This window comes from Thamnophis elegans, chromosome 2, assembly GCF_009769535.1.
Source record: "Thamnophis elegans isolate rThaEle1 chromosome 2, rThaEle1.pri, whole genome shotgun sequence".
Taxonomy (NCBI): Eukaryota; Metazoa; Chordata; class Lepidosauria; order Squamata; family Colubridae; genus Thamnophis; species Thamnophis elegans.
Window position 1 is genome coordinate 7,615,689 of NC_045542.1, and position 27,944 is coordinate 7,643,632.

Sequence of the window (27,944 nt, forward strand, 5' to 3'; positions counted from 1 at the left end):
TATACCGCTTCATAGGGCTTTCAGCCCTCTCTAAGCGGTTTACAGAGTCAGCCTATTGCCCCCAACAATCCGGGTCCTCATTTCACCCACCTCGGAAGGTTGGAAGGCTGAGTCAACCTTGAGCAGGTGAGATTAGAACCGCTGAACTGCAGATAACAGTCAGCTGAAGTGGCCTGCAGTACTGCACCCTAACCACTTCGCCACCTCGGCTCTTTAAAACGGACATCATTTCCAGAATAAGATTCTTCCCATTCACTAGCAGGGTTGTTCAGTGTTTATTTATTGTACAGGTAGTCCTCAACTTACGACCACAGTTGAGCTCAACATTTCTGTTGCTAAGTGATCCATTTGTTAAGTGAAGGTTGCTCCATTTTACGACTTTTCTTGCCACAGTTAAGTTAATCGATGCAGGTGTTCAGTTAGTGACATGGTTGTTAAATGAATCTGGCTTCCTGTTGACTTTGCTTGTCAGAAGGTCACCAAAGGTATGACCCCAACCAGGACATTGCAACTGTCATAAATATGAGTCCGTTGCCAAGCATCTGAATTTTGATCACGTGACCAAGGGGAAGCTACAGTGGTCATAAGCGTGAAAAATTATCATGTCATTTTTTTTTCAGTGCCAACTTCGAGTGGTCACTAAGTTTACTCACAAAAGAAAGCAAATATACATGTCCCAGGATAATGATGTAGGATCCAATCTGGGTGGACAATCAGCAGTGGTCTCCAACCTTGGCAACTTTAAGACTTGTGGACTTCAACTCCCAGAGTTCCTCAGCCAGCTTTGCAGTGTGTGTGCTTTAGGCTGCGTTTACTCAAATACCTTACTGAAGATTAAGAACATTTATCTAAAGTCCAAATTTATAGAGGTATAAGGTTGGATATTAGCTCCTTTGCTTTTTAATATGTATTTAAAGCCAATAATCCAAGCACTCACTCTTTCAGCCCTTTGCCCACCTATTTTAGCTGACTCCCAAGTCAAACATTACTGTAGGCCAATGTGGTATGTATATCTACTTCATACCTGGGAATGAGAATAGCTCATTCCCAGGGCATTAGTTTTATTCTTTACAAAAGCTACCAATTAATATCAGAAAACCGTTTTAGTATTTGCCCAATATTACCATCAAATTCACAAATGTCAAATGAATGGGATTCAGATTGAACAGATGTACAACTATGGTTTCTTGTTTCTCTGTCATGGAATGTTGATATATTGGTATTTATTTTTATTTCTTTATTTACTAGACAGTTGTCAACACAACATATTTTTATGTTATCATAATATCGGGTTCTGATAATGCTAGAACTGCCCTCAAAGAACACAATTTATATATATAAAATCCAAGGAAATTTAAGCAAGATGTCGCACCCCAATATTCATCGTATTCTTCCAAAGGGGTTTGCTCCAGCCTCCTATTTGTCATTAATTACAATTCTGAAATATCATAAGGCATTCTATAAGCCAGCTGCATTCATTGCCCTCAGCAGATCATTTTGGATATTTTAAAGGTACTCCTATCTATCTTTGGTTACATCCATGTTGTGATGGCTCAGTAGAAATTAAGCCACATGCTACCGTGCCGTTACTTGTTTAAGGATTCTAAACAGAGAACTTCTGCATAGGGAATGTAATTTCTACTTAATGTTACTTCTTTCAGACAACTCAAAATTATCTTCCCCAAGTATCTCTTTTTTGTGCTACTATCTGTACAATGTTCCACACCATTAATTAAGCTTGGAATCTCATCTACTAATATTTTTGTTCTTTTATTTTATTATATCTCTTCTTAATCCATTTTAGATGCTATTATACATATGATTTAACAATAGCAATAGCAGTTAGACTTATATACCGCTTCATAGGGCTTTCAGCCCTCTCTAAGCGGTTTACAGAGTCAGCATATTGCCCCCAACAACAATCTGGGTCCTCATTTTACCCACCTTGGAAGGATGGAAGGCTGAGTCAACCCTGAGCCGGTGAGATTTGAACAGCCGAACTGCAGAACTGCAGTCAGCTGAAGTAGCATGCAGTGCTGCATTTAACCACTGCGCCACCTCGCATCCTTTTTCTGTTTTGTGTGCAGGGTGAATTTGATTTAAATCAAGTTGTTTTAAATCACAATTTAAATTTCTAGTAAAAAGGCTTGATTTAAATCAATTCAAATCATAATTTTTAAAGAGCTTCTGTCATCTCTGACTCGCTGTTGACTCACCGACAATCCCATTCACTTTAATGGGACGACTGGTGATGCGGCAGTAAAACAGGTTGAGGGATGTGGGAGGCAATAGGTGAGTGGATGCTTGCTAACAGGTGCTGCCATGATGGATCTGAAATGGCAGGTGCTCTTTAATATTATATTTATAAGCTGCTTAGAAAGTTTCACTTTCATTTTTACCGCTTGCCCTTCCTCCTCACACTTAGAGCCTGGCGGTACAGATGTATTTCTCTTCAAACAATCACATACTTTGTAGTGTATATAGATTTGCAAAACAATGGGATAAAGGAATATTCCTGAACTTTCTTTTATGATTTATCTCGCATTTACTGTGAAATTGTGCACTTGTATCTTATCTCAGCTTACAGCGCTTGGATTCACTGAGTTTACCAAAAATGTAAATAATGCAGAATATACAGCTTCATGCTACATAACTAAGCTCATTTCATGCTGAATAAACTAAATTATTAATGTATCTTAAATAGAAAACTATCTTTTGATAGATTTTTTACTCCAAAAGCATTTTATTAAAATTAATTAATTAATTTGATAAAAATAAAAAAAAATGATTTAAATTTTTTAAAATCTATTTTGTTTGTTTGCTTTTTTTAAAAAAATCATCAATTTTTATCCACCCTGTTTGTGTGGGTATGTAACAGTTCTACTGTTAGATATTTTATTGTATCCGGTCTTAGAGCTATAATAAGCTCATTTGATTTGTAATATTGGGCCATAACTGAGTTTAACAGTATAGGTGAGTTCTCCTGTTGTGTGCAACGCCGTCATGGCAATGTAGGTAGTCACTTTGTGAAATTTTGCTGCACCCACTGATCAAGTGGTCGACTGTCTTGTCTTCCTCATTACAGAGGCGACATTTGCTGTTGGTGGTAACATGTTGAATTTTTGCCTTCATGCAGTTTGTGGCTAAGGCTTGTTCTTGAGCTGCCAAAATAAAGCCTTCTGTTTCTTTTTTCAGTGCTCCTGATCTTAACCAGTTCCAAGTTAGCTTTTGGTCAGCTTTGCCTTCAATACTTTTCAAATATTGGCTATGCATAGCTTTATTTTTCCAATTTTCAGCTCGCTTCTCAATTACTTCTTTCTTATATTCAGCTTTTGACTTAGTTGTCTTTAAAAGGCCTCCTTTATTCACTTCCTTAATCATTGGTTCTTCACTTTTCTGGATGTAATCATTCAAGCTGTGTTTTTCTTCTTCCACAGTCTGTTTTACTTGTAGGAGTCCTTGACCACCCTCTGCTCTTGAGAGATATAATCAGTCAACATCACTTTTAGGGTGCAAAGCATGATTCATTGTCATAAGCTTCCTTGTTTTTCTGTCCATCATATTATTATTATTATTATTATTATTATTATTATTATTATTATTATTATTATTATTCAATTGTATCACAGCGGCCAGTTGTTTCGCCAGATTTGGCATTGGTTACTAGTCAGGCCCCACCCAGGGGCCTAGGACGTTGCAACGTATTTTCGTAATATGCGTGCAGATCCAAGCAGTGCGGCTTTTTGCATTTGACTGATGGTGATTTTGTCAATTTTTAACTGTTGGAATTAAATGTAATTCCAGTGCTTTTGGAATAGCACCCAGTGTGCCAATTACCACTGGAATTACCACTGCTGGTTTGTGCCATAGTCGTTGAATTTCAATTTTTAAGTCCTGGTATTTTGCGATTTTTTCATGTTCCTTCTCGGCGACCCTGCTATCACCTGGTATTGCGATGTCTATGATTGTGACCTTATTTTTCTCAACCAGTGTGATGTCTGGTGTATTATGCGCCAGTATTTTGTCTGTTTGTATGCGAAAATCCCACAAGATCTTGACCATCTGATTTTTGGTGACTTTTTCAGGCTGATGTTCCCACCAGTTTGTTGCTGTTTTAATATTATAATTTTTGCACAAATTCCAATGGATCATTTGTGCTACTGAATTGTGCCGCAATTTATAATCAGTCTGCGCGATTTTTTTACAGCAGCTGAGTATGTGATCAACAGTGTGTGATAAGTGTGTAATTATTACAGTGTGTAATATTATTACACAATTGTATCACAGCGGCCAGTTGTTTCACCGGATTTGGCATTGGTTACTAGTCGGGCCCCACCCAGGGGCCTAGGACGTCGTAACGTATTTTCTTAATATGCGTGCAGATCCAAGCAGTGCGGCTTTTTGCATTTGACTGATGGTGATTTTGTCAATTTTTAACTGTTTTAAATGTAATTCCAGTGCTTTTGGAATAGCACCCAGTGTGCCAATTACCACTGGAATTACCACTGCTGGTTTGTGCCATAGTCGTTGAATTTCGATTTTTAAGTCCTGGTATCTTGCGATTTTTTCATGTTCCTTCTCGGCGACCCTGCTATCACCTGGTATTGCGATGTCTATGATTGTGACCTTATTTTTCTCAACCAGTGTGATGTCTGGTGTATTATGCGCCAGTATTTTGTCGGTTTGTATACGGAAATCCCACAAGATCTTGACCATCTGATTTTCGGTGACTTTTTCAGGCTGATGTTCCCACCAGTTTGTTGCTGTTTTAATATTATAATTTTTGCACAAATTCCAATGGATCATTTGTGCTACTGAATTGTGCCGCAATTTATAATCAGTCTGCGCGATTTTTTTACAGCAGCTGAGTATGTGATCAACAGTTTCATCAGCTTCTTTGCAAAGTCTGCATTTGGCATCATCAGAGGATTTTTCGATTTTGGCCTTAATGGCATTTGTGCGGATAGCTTGTTCTTGCGCAGCCAGGATTAGTGACTCTGTTTCTTTCTTTAATGTACCTGTTGTTAACCATAACCAAGTTTGTTCACTGTCCACTTTATCTTTTATTTTTTCCAGAAATTGGCCATGCAGTGCTTTGTTCTGCCAACTCTCCATTCTTGATTTTATCACATCTTTTCTGTATTCTTGTTTCGTCTGTTGGGCCTTCAGTAGATTTTTGTTCTTTACTTCGATTAATAGATGTTCTTGACTTTCTTTTAAATAATCAGCCAGTGCATGTTTTTCTTCTTCAACTGTTTGCTTCACTTGTAATAATCCTCTGCCACCTGATTTTCGGGGCAGGTACAGTCTATCAGTATCACCACGTGGATGTAAACTGTAGTGCATTGTCATTAGTTTCCTGGTTTTTTCGGTCCAAAAGGTCCAAATCAGCTTGTGTCCAGTTAACTATACCAGCTGTGTATCTTATAACTGGTATTGCCCAGGTATTTATGGCCTTGATTGTATTTCCACCATTCAATTTAGATTTCAAAATTTTCCTAACTCTGTTGGTGTACTCTCGCCTGACAATAGTTTTTACTTCTCCATGCTTGATGTTATCCAACTGCAGAATGCCTAAGTATTTGTAGGCTTCATTTTCTTTGCATTTAATTAATTGGCCATTGGGCATTTCAATTCCCTCACATGCAGTGATTTTGCCCCTTTTTATGGATACAGTGGCGCATTTTTCCATGCCAAACTGCATTGAAATATCGGTGCTGAATACTCGGACTGTGTTTGTCAATGATTGGATTTCTATTTCTGACTTTCCATAGAGTTTCAAATCATCCATATATAGTAAATGTGAAATTTTTTCAGCTTCTTTGGCTGTTTGGTAGCCTAATTTCATTTTTTTTAAGATTATTGATAGTGGGATCATTGCGATGATGAAGAGAAGAGGTGAAAGTGAATCACCCTGGAAAATTCCTCGCTTGATATTAACTATTCCGTAGATCTCATTCCCTACTGCCAACTCAGTTCTCCATTGTTTCATCGCCTTTTCAGTAAAGGATGTAATATTTTTGCTAATGCCAGTTGTTTCTAAGCATTTTATGATCCAACTATGTGGCAGTGAGTCAAATGCCTTTTTGTAATCAATCCAGACCATATTCAAGTTCGTTTTTCTGTTCTTACAATTTTCTAATATCATTTTATCAATTAGAAGCTGATCTTTGGTGCCCCTGCTCCTTCTTTTGTTGCCTTTTTGCTCTACTGGCAAGATGTTGTTTGTTTCCAAATAATCCATCATGTTATCTGCAATAATGCCTGTGCGTAATTTGAAGGTTGTTGGCAAGTATGTTATTGGTCTGTAGTTTTCAGGTGTTGTTCCTTTAGTTGCATCTTTCTGAATCAAGTATGTTTTTCCAGTTGTCAACCATTCATCAATTTGGCCCTTTTGTAAAATTTCATTCAGTTGCCTGGCCAATATTGCATGTAAACTGGTCAGATATTTGAGCCAGAAACCATGTAATTGGTCCTTTCCAAGTGATGTCCAATTCTTTACCTTTTTAACTCGATTTTTGACCATCTCAGTTGTTATTTCTAATACTTGCATTTGCTTGTTGCCAATGCTTTTCTCAAAGTCATGTATCCACTTTGCTTCCTTGTTGTAGTTGTTGTTGTTGTTACTATTATTATTATTATTATTTATTATTATACTATGTACTAGAATTACAACTCTGCTAAATTAATATATAAAGTTATTGTCATTATTTGTTATGCTTTCTACTTCAAAAAATTAGTAAATAATTTTCTATAGGTGTTATTAAACTAGCAATCTTTGCAGCTTCTCTCAGTCACATGTTTGAATTGCAGTTTGTTTGTTTGTTTATTCAACCCCTATAGCCGCCTATCTTAGTCAATGACGCTAGGCGGTTTACAATTCAAAAGTTGCTAAACAAGGGTATCTCTAAATCAACAAAGGTAAAATAACTTTTTCAAATTCAAGCATTTTCTCATTTTTGTTTTCTGAAGAAGAAAACTCTTTGGGGCAGCATAAAATCACACTGAGCTTTTTAGATTTTGTTCATTGCCACCCCTTTGAATCTGAATTCTGCCAAACACTTTAGCAAAAGCTTATTTTTAAACAAATGGCTGCTGTTCCTGAAACAATTTTCAACATAATCAGCTTTTCCCATCAGCTTCCATTGAGAATTTAGAATCATAGACTTGAAATCTTTGAAGTGATTAAACAAAATGGAATTTGATGGAATCTGAAGAATGAGACTGTCATCCAGCCAAACAAGAAGCTGCTAGTTTTTTAAGAGTTATGTATGTGGAAGAAAGACAAAACATACATGACTAAATAAACACATGTTACATCAAGGAGTCAGCAATTTCCCCGAAAAGTTTATATTCTTAGTTGCATAAGGGCTTTTGTTTTGCATTATTTTTCATCATTTATCAAAGCCAGTCCTTTTCTACGTCACACCTGATGCACTCATTTTCTTCTAAGTAAAAATGTAAGTGCTTTGGAAGATGCCATTACTGTAACTCAGGGAGAAATTTATGGAAGTTAATCCGAAATCCTCTAGTTGTGTGACTAGCCAAATTCCTTTAAATAATGAGATGGGAAGAAGAAAATTTGTATTTCAATTGATGTTGGGATGACAGGATAAACATTGTTTGGGATAGCAAGTGTGGCTGAGTATGGCTTTGTTTTACATTGCATATGTATTTTTAAAAATGTTTTATTTCTTAAGACATCTGCCAGCAGAAAGGTCAGTAGTTTCCCATCCACATTGTGCTTCATGTCAAACAGTTGCTACAATGGAACTTCACATTATTTGAAAAGCCATGGTTAATTACAGTCCTTATCCAATGAACAATGTGGTTTAATTACCATTCATCTACAGTTAAGATAAATTCTTAACACTTGGTAAGGTATTTCTTCATGTATAATACAGTCATATCGTGACCCGACAAATGCGCGCACGACAAAAGCGCGCCGAGAAAACCACGGTGAGAAAACCACGACATCATAAACGCGCCCACAACAACGCACCGACAAAACCGCGCCCAGAAAAGCGCAGTTTAAGTTAAGGTTACGGTTAGGTTCAGGGTTAGGGTTAGGGTTATTAGATTGTTATTAGTTCTTTGTTGAAGGCGCGCTTTTGTCGGCGCGCTTTTGTCGGCGCGCTTCTGTGCGCATTCGTTGGCATGATTTCGACCTCGCAGTTTTCTCGCCGCAGTTTCATCAGCGCGCTTTTGTCGAGTGCGCATTTGTCGGTGAACTCAGTCATATAATATTAATTCATCGTGATCTGGATGCTTGGCAACCTGTTTGTACTTAGACTGGTTTCAACGTGCCCTGCAATCACATAATTATTCAAAATTGTAATATTTGATATTGCCCAAGCAATAGTTTCAGATTAGAAAAAAAATATTTGATAAGTGTCTTACAATCTAAAACTTATAAATAAAATATCTATAGTCTATTGGACCAATTAAAAGATAGTTTAGAAAAGATTGGCTCCCATTTTTTCTGTGCTGGAGACATTAATAAATTTTAAGAATTTGTAATATACATTACAGCTGTGTCCACTTGTAATTCCTATTAGACGGATCAGAATTGGATTATCATTATGGTGAATTGGGCTCTTGGAAAGCAGTTAAGGGTGAAAGATGCTAATATTTTATTCAGCTATATCTGGAATTTTTAAATTTATGAAGAACATTGGATATAACAAGCTTGGACTCTTGCAAAAAGGTCATAGAATCATAAAGCTGGGTGGGACCAAAGGTCCAAACTTTTAAGTCCAAAATTTTGCAATGTGCTGGAAAACCATATAAGAGAGGAGATTAGCTAATCTCTTCTTAAAAGACTAGAGACAGAAAGCTTTTTTCATAGTAGTCCATAAAGGCTTATGAAGGCTTATGAAAGAATACACGTTGGTCTAGGTTCACCAACAAATGCGCGCTCAACAAAAGCGCGTTGATGAAACTGCGATGAGAAAACTGCGAGTTCTAAATCGCGCCAATGAATGAGCGCAGAAGCGCGCCGACAAAAGTGCACCGACAAAAGCGCACCGACAACAAACAAGTAATAACAGCGAGTTCTAAACCTAATTCTAAACCTAACCCTGAACCTAACTCTGAACCTAACCCTGAACCTAACCCTTACCTTAACTTAAATCGCGCTTCTGTCAGCGCACTGTTGTCGGCGTGTTGTGGGTGCGTTGATGACGTTACGGTTTTCGGCCACAGTTTCGTCGGTGCGCTTTTGTCGTGCATGCATTTGTCGGGTCACGGTTGGTCTAGCATGCCAGAAACCAGTCGGTGCAAGCAAGCGAAGTCCCACCTGCGGGAGGCGGGCAGCACACGAAGCCACACCCCCTCTGGTCTGCGGAAAATCCACAGAACTGGTCCCTGGTGTCCAAAATGTTGAGGTCTAGAAGCACCAGATTAGAAAGCTGGAATCTATGAGTTGCAGTTCTGCCTCATCCATGAAAGCCAGCTCAGTATACCTGGGCCAATCACTCTGTCTCCACCCAACTCACCTCGCATGGTTGTTATGGGGAAAATAGGAGAAGGAAGATGTGTTGCATATGTTTACTGCCTTGAGTTATTTATAAAAATAATGCAGGTGGGATATTAATTAATTAATTAATTCAATGTTAAGAATGCTTATTAGGTTGGCTTAACAACATTTGTCAACTTGCAGCCCTTGAATTGAAGAAGAAACAAGACCAGGCAGTATTCTGCATAATATGCTTATATTGCTATTTAGTTTATACACATTACAAACCAATAACATGGTTGTTTTAAAAATGTTAATGTATCATTCTCTTTTTCACGACAAACTGTAATGGCAATAAATAGTGTCTATGCCACAGCTGGAAGATAGAAGTATCACAAATCTATATTCAATAAAAACTGAGTAATGTGTGCTTTGAGAGCCAGTTTGGTGTAGTGGTTGAGGCATCAGACTAGAAACAAGGAGGTTGTGTGTTCCTGTCCCACTCTAGGCATAATGCTAGCTAAGTGACCTTGGGCTAGTCACACACTCCGCCCTAGGAAGGAGGCAAGGGAAAATCACTTCTAAAATTTTTTTTTCTAAGAAAACTGTATGGACATATCTAGGCAGTCTCTGAACATCAGACATAATTGAATGGAAGTGAAAAAAAAGTGTCTTTTTATATAGAGTCTAAAAATTGACTGGGCTATGTGTTGTGATATTACTGCATATAAATTAGCAAGAACTCCTGCTTTTTCGTACCAGACAAAAATAGTAATTTCTGGCTTCCTCTGTTTAATTAAACCAGCTGTGGGATTATAAAACCTGTCTGTGAGTTGGAGCTCTTCAGGGAACATATTTCTGGAATATACACATAGAAAAATATAGTTATGTTCATATGTGATCTCTGAGAGATGTTTTAACTATCAAAAAGAGCACAGCAGATCATTGTAGTCTTACAGAGATACACCTAGGGCACCACTGAATCAAATGTATTCCTCTGCTATTTCCAAAAGTATGCAACATACTTGTTGTTTTTTTTATTCTGCCCAGCCCAATAAAGTATTGGAAAACTATTACCTGTGGATCGATCCCCAGAAACCTAATGGAATAGGACCAAATTTATATGAGAGGAGAAGTCTACAAAATAAAATGCAAACATTTCAAGTTTGAAAATGGACTACCTGAGGCCACAGACTGTAGACCAGAAAATCCAGGAAATTTCTTCTCTTGCGTCCTTGTGTCAAAGAGAGATAGGCAGCTGCTGCATTCAAACCCCTTCCACCTTTTTGTCACATGGCTCAAAACAGCTGTCATTTAAGGAGTTGGAAAGAATTTCAAAAATCACACATTGCTTTTCCTTCTTATTGAAATTGTCCCAAAATAAAATTCCAAAGGTATACTGTTGTGGCCCAGCAGGAGCCTTTGGAGCTGCCACCAGACTCCAACAGCGAGGGGCCCTATGAGTTGGCTCTGGAGGATGTGGAGGACCCTGGACAGGGTTCCGACTCCGAGCAGGGCGCAGAGAGGCTGGTTGGCCACCAGGAGGCACCTGAGCCTTGGACCAGTGGGGAGGAGACAAGGGAGAGTGAGCCTGAGTCCAGCAGTGAGTTGTTCCTGGATGCCCGGCATCGAAGAGCTAATAAGCGTAAGGAACAGTTGCGCAGTTACAGGAGGTAATTGCACTCAGCTGGTGGTCATTAGGCTCCTCTCCAGACTATAAAACGACGCCCCTCTTTGCAGAAGTCAACGCATTGACTAAAAGTTGGAGGACATTTGTAACTTACCTTGGCAGGCTGGATTGCTGCCAAGATTTGTCTGAGTTGCTGCCAAGGTCCTTATCTGTTTGTTATACTTGGCTTTCAGCCACCGAGGTTTTGGTTTCTTGCTATTAATATTCCAGTTAAGCTTGTCTCGGCATTCGTTACTGGACGGAGGAGGGGGTCAAAACAGTATACTATATATGTATGTTAAAGAGAATTTATGAATGTGACTTTGGCTGTAGGTGAGTTCTTATTCCACCTATCAGTCCTGATAATTTATTGTTCGATATGCTAAATATTCAAGATCTTTTTTTCTCTCTCTATTGCAGGGAAGAAAAATCTGAAGACCAAGATTTACATGGTCTAAAGGACAAATCCTCCAAATCTAAAAAATTCAAGAAAGAGCGGAAAGAAGAAAAGCAACATGAGCATGCCCAGCCCTCTGTGGAGCCAGCTGAGGCAGGCAAGGCAGAAATGTCTGAAGGAGCTGGAACTGCTCCAGCTGTACCTGAAGCTTCTGCATCTCCAAAACAGCGCCGTTCTGTCATCCGAGATCGTGGCCCCATGTATGATGATCCCACTTTGCCTGAGGGCTGGACTCGCAAACTCAAGCAGAGAAAATCCGGGCGCTCGGCGGGAAAGTATGACGTCTATCTTATCAAGTGAGTGTCAGTGGTCCTTGTATGTCTGTAGTGCATACTATCTTCTGAAAGTAGAACAAATACGCTAGGCTGAAAATGACTTAGCCAGTATGCTAAGTGCATATTTTTGACCCAATGGTCATTTCAGAGCTATTTCTTTACCTAAATGGAGAAACAGAATGACCACCGGTGGGCAAAAAAGCAGTCAGGAGCAAGAACAATTTCCAACTTTTTGTTGGCTTTCCCATTTAGTTTGCTTGTGGGAAGCTGGCAGGGAGTGTCAAAAATCACAATCATGTGGCTGTGGCTAATTGTGGCAATACTGCAGCACCCAGAGTTTTGCAAATATAACTGGTATAAAGATGCTAGAAATTTCAATTGCATGGATTCTGGATTTTGTGAGAGTTCTGTAATTTAGCATATTTGAGGTACCTGGATTCAAAAATTTGTGCTATGATGCACCATTTGGGCTAATTGAAGATTACCAACTAACAGAGGCACAAGAGTTTTAGTAGTATATAGATGTGGGAAATATAGGCCTTTCCACATCCCTTCTTTCTGGATTTGTTAGTCCTTGTGAGATATCCATATGACTTAATTTCTACATTATTGACAACTATTTTCTGCAATCCTACAAATAACAATGAACATTTTCCTGGAATTGCATGGCACGTGCGGAGAGGATTGCTATTGGGAAAAGGCTTTAAAACGATTCAGATAAGTGCTCTCTAACTGTATCTTTATATATTCTTGGAATCTAATTCAGTGTGCAGCTGTTGTCTTGCCATATAGGCATACACAAGTGAAAAAAAGGATAAAATTACAAAAAGATTGTTCAAGTTCAAGAAATTACCTATCAATCTTCCAATTGGAATTTTCAGGAAGCAATAACAACAGGTGAACATGAATACAATGAACATGTAATTTTGAAGTTGTCAGGCATTTATAGAAGCTACATATGAGTAAATGTAACATAAAGGAGAAAAGGCATTAACAATTAATATAGGGCTACCTTAAATGCCATATGGAATCCCCCATATATTTATATTTAATTATGCTTCCAGAGGGGAAAAATGCCTCAACAGTGCTAAATATTTATACTTCACCACAGTCAGGAAAGGTTTAATGTATTGTTCTACTTCTTTTTTGCTGCATGGACTCCCTAACTAGATATTATTACAGGATTCATTTAAAAAAAAAACACCTTCCTTTTAATAATGAAACTAAAGTGGAAGTACTATAGAAATGCCCCTTGCCATATAAACACCGTATAAATTTCTCATCTTTCCTACTATCTTTTCCTATTGGTTTCTTATGAGTTATCAATTGTTTTTGTAACTTATGATTAATGATTGTAACTATAATTTATGACCTATGACTTGTTACATGCTGTTTATATATACACTATGAAATTATGCATTGGAGACAAATCCGTTGTGTGTCTGATCACACTAGGCTAATAAAGAATCCTATCCTATCCTATCCAAGATTTTTAGCTGGTTTTTTGCTGCTATAAATAAATAAAACCTGTGTTGAAGGAATTTCTTTATACAGAACTAGGATCTTAACAAAATGTTGTTATTTAGCAAGGGCTCTATTAACCTCATCCTATCTGATTTTTCATACTGTGCATGGGGGCAGGTTGGTGAAGGGAATTTACCTTGATGACATACATGCCAATGCATACTGTATATTAACACATTATAAATTCAGGCACTCGATAATGCTGTTTTTCACTAAGATCACATGACAAGAACCTGCTTTTTCCCCCCTCTATATTGTTTTCTGAAAACATAGGATAGATTTTGTGCATCTTTTTCTTTGTAACATCTCTGATCAGTCTCTGAGGAAAATGATGCTATTTTAGATATAGGACTAGGAACCAAGAATACAGGAAATCCTCGATTTACCTACCTATTAACAGTTGTAAGTTGTAATGGTCGCAAAAAGGATTGGTCACAAGACCAGTCCAATTTTATGACCAGTCATTAAGCAGCTGTTGACGTGGTTAAACAAGCCACTGGTTCACAGTGAACTGTTTTACTGAAAATTGGAAGTAAATGCTGATTTTGAAAAAAAAAAACCTATCATAGAATGAAGTCGAGCACTTCATGTGTGTGTAAATATGGCCTTTTTGCTGAGCGCCCAAAGTTCAGTCACGTGACTCCAAGGGGTGGCAACTCTTGTAACTTCAAATTTGGGTTGGGTTGTACCTAGCCCCCAGGTAGCTCCATTGGGATGTTGAATGAAGTTGTAAGTCAAGGACTGCCTGTACTTCTAGGCAAAACTTTGATAACATATTCACATTGTTTTTTTCACAGAATTTTACAGGGAAGCTCAGATATTAAGCTGCCTTTCATTTGCCCTTTGTAACTCATTTTCCCATTAAAAAGAAAAGGCAGAACAGTGGCATAAGGCCTTCTGAGTGCTAGCTCTAGGGGCTATCTTTCAAAACTCTTATGATTAAAAGTACTAGGGGGAATCCGAATTAGCAATGTATTAATTGCTCTCCCTTATATTTCTAATAGCTTTCACACCAGAGCTGCATGATATAAGAGTGGGGGGAAATAGAGCTCAACACAAAGCAAAATTTCAAACCCCCCCCTTTATTGGTGGTTATTTGCAATGTGATATTTGATGTAGAGTATATTGCAGATTACAGAATCATTACATAGAACTCTTTCAACTTCTTCCAAGATGAGTTTTTTTTTTTAAAGTGATAATCTCGCTCGTGTATCTCTGGTGAATTAACTAATTCTCTCTCCTACCCCCCTTCCCTTCCTTGTTCTTTCTCATATTTCTGGTTCCAAAACTGCAGCCCCCAAGGCAAGGCCTTCCGTTCTAAAGTTGAGCTCATCGCCTACTTTGAGAAGGTGGGGGACACTTCGCTGGATCCTAATGATTTTGATTTCACGGTGACTGGACGTGGGAGCCCCTCACGACGAGAACAGAAGCCTCCTAAGAAAACTAAAGCTCCTAAATCTCCTGGCACAGGCCGCGGACGGGGTCGGCCTAAAGGTAGCGGCTCTACCAAATCTAGAGGAACTGCTTCAGAAGGCGTACAGGTAAAAAGGGTAATTGAGAAGAGTTCGGGAAAGCTGCTGGTCAAGATGCCTTTGCAGTCGTCTTCAATGGGAACAAAGGCAGAAGGAACAGGTGGGGCCACCACCTCAGCACAGGTCATGGTCATCAAGCGTCCTGGACGTAAACGGAAACCTGAATCAGATCCCCAGGCTGTACCTAAGAAACGGGGACGAAAGCCAGGCAGCAGTGCCGTAGCAGCTATTGCCGAAGCTAAAAAGAAAACAGTCAAGGAGCCAGTCATCCAGGCAGTCCGGGAGACAGTATTGCCTATCAAGAAACGTAAGACACGTGAGGCTGTCAGTATAGAGATCACCAAGCCAACTCCTCCTCCTCCAAGCAACACAGGGGAATGGAGTTCCAAAGGACAGCGAATGGCTGCCAAGAGCCCAGGGCGCCGCAGCAAAGAAAGCAGCCCTAAAGGGCGGGGTGGCAATGCTGTGTCAACCCCCGCCCCTTCCTCTTCTCCGGGCAAGAAGGATCAGCACCTCCCTCCCCATCAGCCATCTTTGGAGCCCCAGGGCACCTCCCCTGCTCAGTCCCCTGAAAGCCCCAAGGACAGCAAGAGCCTTCCAGTTGAGCCCCAGGACTTGAGCAGCAAGAGCTATAAAGAGGAGAGGGCTCCAGAAAGTGATGGCTGTCCTAAAGAGCCACCTAAGACTCAATCTGGTGGTACCGCCATGTCCTACAAACATGAGCGCAAAGATACTGTGTCGTCCTCCACGGCCTTGTCCCGACCTACAAACAGGGACGAGGCCGTGGACACCAGGACACCTGTGTCAGAGCGGGTCAGCTGACTTTGCGGGGGGTGAGTGAGCAAGTGAGCGCCAGAGGTAACAAAGAGAGGAGCAGGCACTCTCAGCCCCACACACCCAAATGAGACTCCAGGCAGCTGCCGGGTAGAATTCTCTTTTCCCACAATGCCCTGGCTTTCAATCAATCAGCTTACCCCCAAACTATCCCTCTGTGTCCCTCATTCCCCCCCCCCCATTTTTAATACAGACAAGCACAGTGTGGGGTACAGAAACATGCCTCCCAGGGCTGGAAGCCACTTTGCACTTTTTCTACAGAACTGGGGCCCATTCTTCCCCCCTCCCCCCCACCCCCCAATCTGCCTGGCTCCTTCTGCCATTGCTTTGCTGAGAAATACTACTGACAAGGCAAGCTGTTGGCAGGGGAGAAATAGCTTCAAACTCTGGCTTGTTGCCCTGATCCTGTCTGCCCTCCATATTATAGAGGCCCCATCAACAGATCAGGTGGAGAGGGGCCCACGTGTGTATTCCACTCCACCTCCCTAGTGCCATGTAATGTAGTTGTCCAGTCTTAGTTGGAGTTCTGTAGTTTTCAGTAGGGTGTGTGCGCATGTGTACACATGAAAGAGAGAGAGAAATAGGGTTGTGGTATATTGGGGAACTAATATCCCTCATCTGCCATTTAGGCCAGCAGTTAGGAAGAATATCCTCTCCCCGCATCCCCCCCAAGAATAGCTCTGCTGCTAAGAGACCACTGGGATACTAGGTGCAGCTTTGTATTAATGTCCTCCTTTCCTGTGTCAATCCTGAAAGGAGAGGCCTTTGATTTTGTTGAAACAATCTGTGTGCTGAATGGCATGTGTGTGTGAGCTTGTCACATGCCAAGAGTTAAAAAGAGACGTTCTTCCAGTTACTGTCAATGATGTTAGCTTAGGAAACTGTTTGCACTAATGGAGGCCTTTGTCCATTTGTTTGGGGGAGGTGGGGGGGGCACAGTGGTGTGAAGGATGTACAGAGTGTGCCTGTGTGTATCAAATGGGGCATTGGACTGAACACTGGCTCACCTCTCCACCTGACTTCTTGTTCAGGAAAGTAGCCCAATGTGTGTAAAACTACCTGTAATTCTTTGTGGGATTGGTACATGGCAATGGCTGAATTGAGAAGCGTAGTTGCTTCCAATAATTTCCCTACAGTTGGCAACCAAGCTCTTCCAAGGCTGTTGAGCACATATCGCCTCTCTCCCCGGGAAAGCAGGTCTCAACAGAAGCGTAGCGTTTTATTGTGTATGAGACTTTGTCTGCAATTAAGGTCTATTTTGTTCCCCTTCCTAATAGCAGAAAACAGCGGGGGGAAGGGGAAGGACATTGGCCATGCTAGTCCGCTTATTTTTATTTAAGTGAATATGTAGCACAGTGTCTCTCCTTACCTTTTCTGGACTGTAGCAAATAAGAAGAAGAAAGGAAGCCTGGGTCCCAGTCAAAGTTTAGGCAGAAAGTAGCTATCTTAAATAGCTCCCCACCCTCCCCATGGTGTGAAATGATTAAACAAGCCCAATCTTGTTTTCATGGGTCTTTGAGGACCCTAATAGACATACATCCTGACATCTATGATAATTTTTGTTTCATCAAGAAGTTAGCACTCTAAAAGTCAGAAAGTATTCAGAGCAGTAGCTGTTTACCGTCTAAATATGTGCCCTCCGATCCTTGTTAGTTGTTACTGGGAGAAAATTAGAGATTCCTATAATAGCATCTCCTCCCCCTTTTCTAGTGTAGCAGTTTGCTTGCAGGAACGGCAAAATTTAGAACAGGAAAATTATTTTGAGAGAGGGGAATAATTACATTTTTTTCTTAGCAAAATTGGGAGTTCCTACAGATTTATATGTACATATATACATACATAGGCTCTTAGGAGTTATGTCTGTTTGAGACCTTGGAGAGCCTCGTTGGCATAGATGACTTTTCTCTGTTCTTGCCTATGTACCAGACATTGGAATAAAAATTCTTTGTGCATAAGCAGCCAAAGTGAAGTTATTAGCCTTAGAATATGTTCTGCTCATAAGAAAAAGATTCGGTTTTCTTTGTGGGGAGACTGATGAGATTTAGCCCTGCAGCAACACAGATTTATTTATTTTTCTTCACTTCTTTAGCATAATCAGAACTGAAAGTTTGATTTCCCCTCCCTTCTCCTTGATTTGCAGTAAGGTTGGGGCTGCCTTCTCTTCTTTCTTTATCAAGAATAAAAACCAAGCCCCTTTCTTAATCGTTAGAATTTGGGCTACAATCTGTAGCTAAATGATTAATTCCCTTTGTACCCGAAAGCAACAATCTGAAACTAGCTCATTATTAATTGGAATGATGTCTCTGTGCTGAGAAGTACATATGGAAACCTGATAGAAAAATGTAAAGAAGCACGCACAAGGGGGAAAAAAGGAGGAAATTACTTTGCAACAATTTAAACTCTTTAAGGGCTCTTCCTCAATATTAAAAAAAAGGCACAAATTTATTTTGGCAGGGGAGGGAGTCTCCTAGTTTTCCAAACCACAGTAAATATCCTCCTGTCTGGGAAAGAGATGGGAAAAATGCAGTACACTTTGAGGGTGTATTTGGGGATTTCTAAGGCTTTGCATTTGACTGAGAAATCTAGTTGAGAATTATCGTCCCTCTTGCTCCAGCTTCTAAGCCTGCAGAGACAACCTTCTAGTGTATTAATTTTTCTAAGTTATGAGATTCTTTTGGTAAATGGAATAGAACCTTACATTTCATTCCACTTTGGGGTCACTTCTAATGGGCCTTTTTTTAAAAATAGTAAACATATACAGACATATGTCAAAATTGAAAGTGTGACAGATAACAATTGGGTGAGTTTTACAGAGCACTTATCCTTGGAAGTCAAAGTTTAATTGTATAGATACACATCATGAAAGTTTCCACAGAAAAATATCATGGTAAAACAGCTCTTTAGCCTGTCCAGCTTGAAACACAAGAGCCACATCAAGAATAAACAATAGTGATAGCAATCTTTCCAATTGGAATATTGACTTTTTAAAAGAAATCAGTTTGGGTTATAACTGAAGCTTAAACTGGCTGTAGAGGTCACCATTCTGTTTAGTTTTTTTTAATCAGGTGAAGAGGATAGATTAAATATTTCCTGCAGTTTAGTCCTACAGTCTGATATATACAGGTGTTTGCAGGATGAAAAGCATACTCAAGCTGGGCTTAGAGTGCCACTGTTACAATGCAAGCTACACCTCTTTCATATGTGCAATATCACAATACTTGCACATGAGTGGAGCTTGTGTTAAATTTGTGACAATGCCTTCATCTTGGGTTTCCCCAATAGCAGACTGGATACCTGCTGACACAAACATTTTCATTCATACACACATTCTCCTCAGAAGAATTCTAGTAACAGGAATTAGGTTGGATAGGAAAAAAATCCTTGGGGAGAGAATGATGGGAGGAACTAGCACACAGGGAGAACATTGCTTTTATGTAACTGCCTGCACTTATGCCCTAAAACATGGGAACCACATTTCCAGTTCAGACATTAGAACAAGCTTACGGCTAAGCAAGCGTGTTGTCAGTTTAGTCCTGTCCCTATAATATAGGGTATTGCTGCATTCCAGTGACTTTTTAGGATTCATAATACTGTAGTGTATAGCTGAGTCTACAAATGAGGCTGCAGCTCTGCAGGAAATAGGCTCAGCATTTGAAGTTTTTAGCATTTGAACCTTCTGAACTTAACATATACCCATAGATCTCCTTTAGTTTAGTTTACTGTTTGAGAGTTTTGAAAGCCTCGTGCCTTCCTACTTATTTGGCAAAGATCATTTAGAAAAATGTAGCTTTTGCTATCACGAGAGGCGCTACTCTCCCAGCCATGTACCTTTCAAAAGATATAGGTGACTGCTTTAATGCACTTTAAAGCCAAGAGAGAATATTCTTTCTTGCTTTCTTCCTGTTTGGGTGGACAGTAGAGCCACAAGCCCATTGAGATCACATGGTTTTAACAATGTTTTGCAAATAGTTTTAAGAATGGGTTAAATTTAATATGGGGTCAGATGGGGATATTAAAGGAAGCTTCAAACGTTAAGATTTTGGGGTACCTTTAATTTAGGATACCTATGAACATGTATGGAGTTTGAAACAAAAATCCAAATTAGAATATCAGTACCCATATGTCAGTTAAAATCATATTTGTACTCAGTCTAATCTATTGTTACCTGGATTTGAATAACTTGTAAAACCACAGGGTTTTTTTAAAAAAAAAATCTCGTGTGTCTTGACATTCCAAACAAGTCAAAAGGTGACACTTTTACACTATTTCCCTTCCTTGAGTTATGACGTAGGGTGGGAACTTGAAGGTTCGTTTTGTCAGCAAGAGCCAAACTAGATCCTTGTAGGCAGACCAGGATTGCTGCTTGATTGCTACAAAGTGATTGTAAGAGAGGCAGTTTTTGCACCAGAGAAACAGCAGGCGAGCAAAAAGTTTTAATTCTGCTTGCTTTTTTTCTGACTCTCCCTGCCTTCCTCTCCCAGCACATGAACATTTCTTTGCTGCATATATGGCATTCATCTTGCTCCGCTTTGCAGCTGATTACAGACCTGGGTCTTCCACCAAAATCTAGTTCAACCCAAAGAAAGGATTGAGAAAGTAGAGCAGGAGTAGAAGAAGTCTGGCCTCTTCCCACCATTCCTTCTTAAAGATGTTGTTGGAACTAGCTGCTTTTCCAGAGTGCATTACATCAGTAGTAGCTTCACTGGCAAACTGCTTATTTACAGGGATACCAAGTGACTATCTTTACTCCTAGCTCTGCCCACTTCCACCCAGCTCATCCTGAAGACACATGTGGATAGTGCCTGGAGTTTTGAGAGACTGTGCAAGAGGGATTTACCTTGTTAGCATTGTGAACCACCTGATGTTTCTGTGTCAAGTGAAAATAAACTTCTTGTCAGTTTCAATTATTATCCAATAATGTGTAGAGTTTAACGTTAGATCTAAATCTTTTTTTTGTTTGGGGATTTAATTTCTGTTTTGTGTGTGCGTGTGTGGTGTTTTTTTTTTTTAAGGCACCAAGTAGAGACAGAAAAAAAAATGTCTAATTTTATATATCTGTATATTGCATTATAAATGAGGGGTAGCTTTTTTCTGCTTATTGCACCACTTACCAAATAAGGATAACAGACTGACAAGGAATGGTATGGTCTGTTGAGAAATTATTACATGTTGTTTTCTTTACTATTACTCCTAATCCTTCAGTATCATAGCAAGGGAAAAGAAAACGCCCTTCACGATTGTCTGCCAGTAAATGCCAGAACAGAAGATACATTCAGCTGGGCTGGTCTCACACTTTTTGGAAGCGTTTTATTTTTTTCTTTTTGCTCAATGGGTTTGAAAAAATAACAGGATGATCACATATGGTCAATGTTTTATTTTTTTGCACTCAAATCTACTTGTGGGGAAGGGCATTGATTTGGGCCTAGGAAGATCAAGTGAAGAAAATGTGGAGTATTTGGTCTGTATTGTGACTTTCCTCTCTAAAAATATTTTCAGTTTAACTAGAGCCTAACTAATGTTCTTGGCATGATTTAGCTCTATTGATTATGGCTACTTCCAATTAGCCTGTAGTGTAATTTTTGGAAAACTACTATTGGTCCTAAACTGAACTTCTCAGTGCTCTTCCTCAGTTTCTTCAGAGCAAAGTTCTGACCTGGCTTCTCAACCTCCCACTTTTACTGTTTTTAAAGCTTATATTTCTCCTACCACTCCCTTTCATTTTGTGCATTGCGTGCCATCTGGCATAAATTGGAAGCACTCCACGATAGCATGTTCCCTTCTTTAGCTGATAACCTGCCCCTTATATTCACTTCTCGCCCCTCTCTTCCCTGCATGTTTAGCAAAAAAACCTAGGTCTGATTTCCAAAGACATCACGTATGGATTTGATGTTGTACCTTCATGGATCAGTGTCGCACTGCATCCGGCTATGGATCCCGGAAAGAAAAAGGTGTGAACAAAAAGGCACATGTCAAATATTTGGGTGGTGGAAATGAAGTATTTGACTCTCTCTCTTCTTTTTCTACTGATCAAACCTGTTTCATAGTATTTCTCAGAGAGAATGATTTATCAAGTTTTTTTTTCCTTCAAATTGGACTTTGTCCATTCTCCTCTTAGGGTTGCTTATGCTTGCATGAGTGATTGCTGAGATGTTCAGTTTGTGTCACAATAATTTTGTATTAAAGCTTTCGTTTTGTTGACATCTTTGACATTACAGCTCAAGTAACATTCATCAAATCAAAGGCTGATGTGTTTGGAAGCAGATCGTTAAGCAAAAAAAAATAGCTTGCCAGCACTTTACTGACAAGAGTTCTCATCATATCCCAAAAGGCACCGTTAGAAAAGAGGACCAAATATGACAATTTCCTGTCTGGCAGTTTTCACTTGCAAGTTGTGGAAATCAGCAATATCCGCTCAAGAGTAGCAGCTTAAAATTGCCGTTCTTCCAAAAGCAAAAACCGAGCAGTAGATTACACTTCTCTGAGGGACAGTGTTACTATATTCTTCCTAATTGAGGTTGGGGAAGAAAATTTCTCAGTCCATAAATTGACATACATAAAATTTTCTTCCAGTTATGTTTTTCCTCCTTTAAGCCATGTAGATGAGCAGTACTTACTGTGGTTGTCTTATCTCTGCATGAAGTGGCAGAAGAGTTGGACATCAATTGGTTTTCTTCTATGAGTGCAAAAAAAAAAAAAAAAGACTTTCCTCCCTTTATTGTACAGGCAGAGGGATGGTGGGAAATCCTTTCTCCTGCTTCCATAAATCAACACGCCGCTAATTAACAAACCAACTTCCTTCTGCTTCACAATTCAATAGTGATCACTATAAGACCAAATATTGCAAGGACTGTTATTAAATGTATGCTGAGTGCTTGCTACCTTGTACAGCTCTTAATCCTCACATAGCCAACTAACTCTATCCAGTAACATTTCTTTTAAAAAATAAATAAATTCCAGAGACACAAGAATTTGGGGTTGGGGTGGGAGTTGTTTTTTTATTTTCTTTTAAATAGTGTTTTTTTTTCCTCAGAGGGGGGATGTAACAGAAAAGAACTGTGGTATTTGAGACTCATTGTGTGTAGGGTTTTATCTCCCCATCCTGAAAAAAGGAATGTCAATGAAAACCTTTTGTGTGTGTGTGTGTGTGTGTTTATTTTATTGGTCCACGAGTTTGTATCGTGAACATTTCTGTAAAGTAATTGTTCCAGGCACAAATGCTTCAAATGTGAGTGTCAAATATATGTATATATTTTAAAAGGGAGGAAAGGTATATGCTTTTATTTTTGTCTTACCATTGGCAGTAGGGAGAAAGGGGTAGTTTAGGCAATTTTTTTAACAACTTCCCAGGGTATTTTGTATGCTTCAATTTCTAATAATCTACTACCAGATGTCAGTGTATCAAAGAAATTAGACTATGCTTAGACTCCTTCATTGAAACATTCATTTGGCAGGAATGCAATAGTAAAAACATGAAACAAAACCCAGGAGGAACTTCATAAAGTTTTCATTTTTAATAATCCACTACCAGAAGGCAATATAGGAAAAAAAGGAAAGCGGTTCTGTAGATTCCTTCATTGAACACCTATTAAGGGAAGATGAATAAAGTAGCAAATCAGGATCTAGCATTATAAATATTTCAAAGAATGCATTGAAACTCTAAAAATCATAATTAGCACTCTTATAAGTTGGGCTCTATTTTGTCTTTAAGGATTGCCCCACTAATATTTTTAATGCTGAAAAATCACAGTTGATCCACATGAATGATCCTTCCATACTTAATCTCTAATTTTAGGAAAAATAAATATTAAGAAACTTTCCACTGAGGTTAAGTAGAGCTTCCTTGGCTCTTTTGAAGACTTTTAAATATATATACTTTATTGTATACCCCTAACCCATATTTCCTGACCACACTTTGCATTTGTTTGATGCGTTTTTGGGACAATTACTTTTAAGAATTCTGAGTAAATTGTTTAATAAAACTTAAAAATTGATTGCTCTTTTTGTAGGTTTTGTCTACAGCCAAAAAAAAATAAAAAATACTGAAAGCACTGACTATATTTAAAAAAAAGAAGAAAAAAGAAATTTAATAAAGGAAAATTTGTATAATTTCAGTAAGAAAATAACAAAATCCGTCTGAATGTACATGTATATGTTTAAAAGAAATCCACCAAAATCCCTCCCTACCCTTGTATCCTATTTATTATATAAAACGTTTGCCTTATAAATTTACAAGAAAAGTCATTTCTTTATGAGTGTCTCTTATCTTTTGTTGTTAAAAACAAGCATTTTTCTCTTCCTTTGGGGGAAAAATACTGTGGAAACTGCATATATATATGCATTCATATAAAAGAATAATTTATATTTTTATGTTAAAAAATACATGCAGGCCCAGTTTTAGCACTCAGCATGCATTCTACACAGTAATCTAGTTGCATCTCATGTTGGTAAGTACTGTATTCTGTGCTAGAATTGGATTATAAACCTATGTAAAATGTTACAGATCTGTTTGAGCCTTTTATTACCAAGGTAGAAATGTTCTGCCCTGCCATTAAAATATAATATTTTTTTCTCTGTTGTGGGCGAGGATCTCTTTTAGCTTTTAAGTTGATTGAAAAGTGGCCATCTTGTTGACTAGCCAAGTTTTGTTGCAGCCGACTGCTGCAAGAATATTTCTTTTCAAAAAATTTGTTTCCCCCCCCTCCCCAAATTCTCAGGGTGCAGAGGACGTTTTTGAGTTTCATGAAACTCTAGGCTGGATTTAATGGAGAATTCTCTTTTCATCTACAGTGTTTCATATTATTTATTAATACAACTTCATCACTTTTTAGCTCCCCATCACATGGCATAAAACACTTGATACATCAACATAAATAGGAGGCCAGACATGCATCTTTTATATTTATTTTTTTAATCATAGCATGGTAATGTTTATTTTATGTTACAGGAAGCATTTTTTCAACATCTACTTTAGGGCAATGTTTCTGAAACTCGAAATTATCACATAGTTACAATGTAAGAGATCATAGAACAAATATGATCGGCTCTACTGTGTCAGTGGAATCTTAAGGCTGAATGTATTCAAAAAAATATGCCAAGTTATTCTGTAGCTGGGCTGTGAATATCAGTATCTACCCAATAGTCGAGACACTTAAGACTGAATATTAATATTAGTGGCCATTTTTGGTTTTGGCTGATCTGATCAAATATGGCTCCATGTGTTGTGAATCTACCACAAAGGGTAACCTATTGTTAAGCATTTCTCTACCCCAAAAATGAGGTGGAAGTTAGGAGCAGACATAAATGGAAATGCCCCTGAAGCAGTATCTCCATTATTAGAGCTGACTTTTCTCATCTCAGTGTGGGAAGTTATCATCCAGCCCTCTCCCAGAAAAATGAAATATCCTAGGAAATATCAAAAAGGCAGAATATTTCTCTGGATGTGAAAAGAAACATGCTTTAAAAGACAGAATAGTTGCCTATAGCTTTCTGCCCATCCCCAGCTAATGGGCCATTAAGATGGCCAGGCTAGCCCACTTTACATAATAAAGACTTCTCCTCACTGCAGCTGTAGGGGGAAGGGATATTACTCAACTCTCCACATGGCATCTGAGAACTTATCTATACCTGGACTCATCACAGCCTAGAGAGTAGCCCCCTGCATGGCACCATGGGAGTCTGACAACCAATCAGAATACATTTCTTACGCAGGAACAGGAAACAGAGAGGTGGGACTAAACAGGGTATAAAAAGCCTAGCAAGCCCCTCCCTCAGCCCTTCTCTTCTTCTCCACCAACATTGAAGCATGTGATCACCTTTTCTGTTCAGGGCTCAAGCCATGTGGCCCTGTCCACCAATAAACCATCTTTCCAAGCAGCCTCCATGTCTCCAGTGTCTTTTTCCCCACTTGGAGCTGAACCCAAAAGGACATTTCTTTCAACATCAGAAACATGGAGTTAAATTAAAAGATAAAGAGGCTGGGGTAGCTCTCCTCCATTTCTCTCTGTAGCTAATCCTAATTAGTACACCAGCCTTTTTAGGGTCAAATTTACCAATGGCAATACAGAGCATGGGGACCAGGAAATTATTGCCTGATTTAATATATTGTGTGGCCCTCACTTCATATACTAAGACTCTTTATCTACAATTAATGCAAAGTTAAACCAACTGCGTTTATTCAGTAAAGGAGAACATACTTTTCATTATGGGGCCGTGATACAAACTCGCCTCTTATTACATCATACTGAACATTTTTCATTACAACCAAAAAGGAATTCAGATATGTGTGGTAACCTTATGACTGCACAATTCTGAGATGTTGGTGCTTTCTTTTCTACACTTCCAAAATGCCAAACCATGGAAAATGACATCAAATCTGTAATGTTATTCTTTCTCTTAATGTTAGCCTCTACCTATGCTGCCTTTATAGAAATCAGTGCAAATCACTACTAAAAGTTCTCCATCATGATCTTAATGATTATGCATATGCAGGCGACTCCACAACATATTATCCCCTACTGCCAGAATTCAAAGACAAAAGTGACAGAATTTTACTGCCACAAATCTCAGCTGTTTTGAGAGCTTGAGGGGAAGGTTTTGGATGGGATGCACCCATTCTCATCCTAATACATTTGTTTTCTGAAAAGGGCCTAAATTTTTATCCAGTCTTGAAAGATCTAATTGGAGGGTCTGTGGACTTCAGAAGATGAGGATGATAAATTGCAGCTCCTCAGGAATTGGCACAGGATCTGGCATGGCTTTGGCTAATGCCCTCAATTTCTCTTAAGCTCAATTTCAAAGTGCTATCTGTATTTCTTTAAAAGTATCAAGATTTTTCCAGCATTTGCTGTTTCCTTTCTATCTGGTATTCAATTTTTTCCACTTATTTTTAGAACAAACGGTATACCATTTTGGCAATTAATATCATTTTCATGAATGCTATTGAAAGGCTCTGAATGCCAGAAATTTCCAGTTCTGGAAATATTGGAATTATGAGAGAGAAATCTTCATCTGATGATCCAGCCCCTTGATGTACCCAAGAAAGGAGCATATAATAAAATCTTACCCATTAGTCAAGCTTTCATGATACAGGCTCAAAACAAGCTTTGCACTCATGAGCTCTAGGAGACGACCTAAAAGCAGCTAACTTCACGAACACTGTGAATTAGTGTTGTTCCTTCTTGGTTCTGAGGAGTAAACATATCACAAATGAAAGTAGCAGCAACACAGTATGTGAGATTAGATTTAGCCTTGTTTGGCTTTCCTGGAATTGCCATGTAATGTGAGTCAAATAAGTTATCTGCAGATGAATTGGAAAAACTAGGTGGATGTCAAAGTGGAACTTAGATGCGGGAAGTGGGAAAAAAGGAAAAAGATTGAGAAAATGCAGCTAGTTCAACTATGCCAGCCAATTCATTAGTAATCTGAAGTTCAGATGCAAGATTTTGTAGTGGGAATGCAAACCTTGATACCAATGGAATTGTTCCTGCTGCCACTTCTCAGCCTCTGAATCAGATGAGAGATTATTAACTAGGGAGAGGTTCCACAACTAAAGTAGAAATCCACCAGCTACTTTCAAACAGGGCTTCTTTCCCAAGAATCTAGCAGGCTACTCAGGTAGCAAGTTTCTGCTTCATACCAAACCTGATCTGCTTCTTGCCATCTTCATATATTTTCAGAACACCAGAAACTCCATATCAAACTCATCCACGCTGCTTGGACAACACACTTTTCAAAGATCTGATAGCTATCAGATCTTGTGCAGAGAGGAATAGTGGCCTTGTATTTGCCTTTTGGGCTATATTCCTTATCACAATCTGGACAGATATAAGCAACATTTTTATTACAGGCCATCCTGATCGCAAAAGCCAGGGATAATATCCCATCTATTGAATCAATAACCACCAAGACCATTCCCCTGCAAATCATTAAACAATCCCACTGACTCCTAGGAGGCAGCATTGCACCACTTTTTACTCATCCATCCAATGTTGAAATCCAGGATTTGTGGTTAAGAGAAAGGCTGCCCTTCGAAACAACTTTCCAGGTTAAAGAACCTGGGACACCTCCATTAACACCTTCGGACTCTCGCAACTGTCCCTGAGATCACTGCAAGTCACTTTCATTGTTTGGAACTTCATGCCCCCCACCCCAAAAAAAAGTGGTACCACAGGGAAGATCATACTTTATTTTCTCTTGT

The 27,944-nt window shown here is 39.0% G+C and overlaps 1 protein-coding gene across 1 annotated transcript in view; it reads left to right on the forward strand.

The window, feature by feature from the left end:
- Positions 1–24,322, forward strand: part of MECP2 (methyl-CpG binding protein 2) — an 83,666-nt gene extending 59,344 nt beyond the window's left edge. The window contains exons 2-3 of the mRNA XM_032209887.1: positions 11,547–11,879; positions 14,677–24,322. Coding sequence (XP_032065778.1) covers positions 11,547–11,879; positions 14,677–15,736 — 1,393 coding nt within the window. The 3' untranslated portion in view covers positions 15,737–24,322. The remainder of the gene's footprint in view (positions 1–11,546; positions 11,880–14,676) is intronic.
- Positions 24,323–27,944: the final 3,622 nt, after the last annotated feature.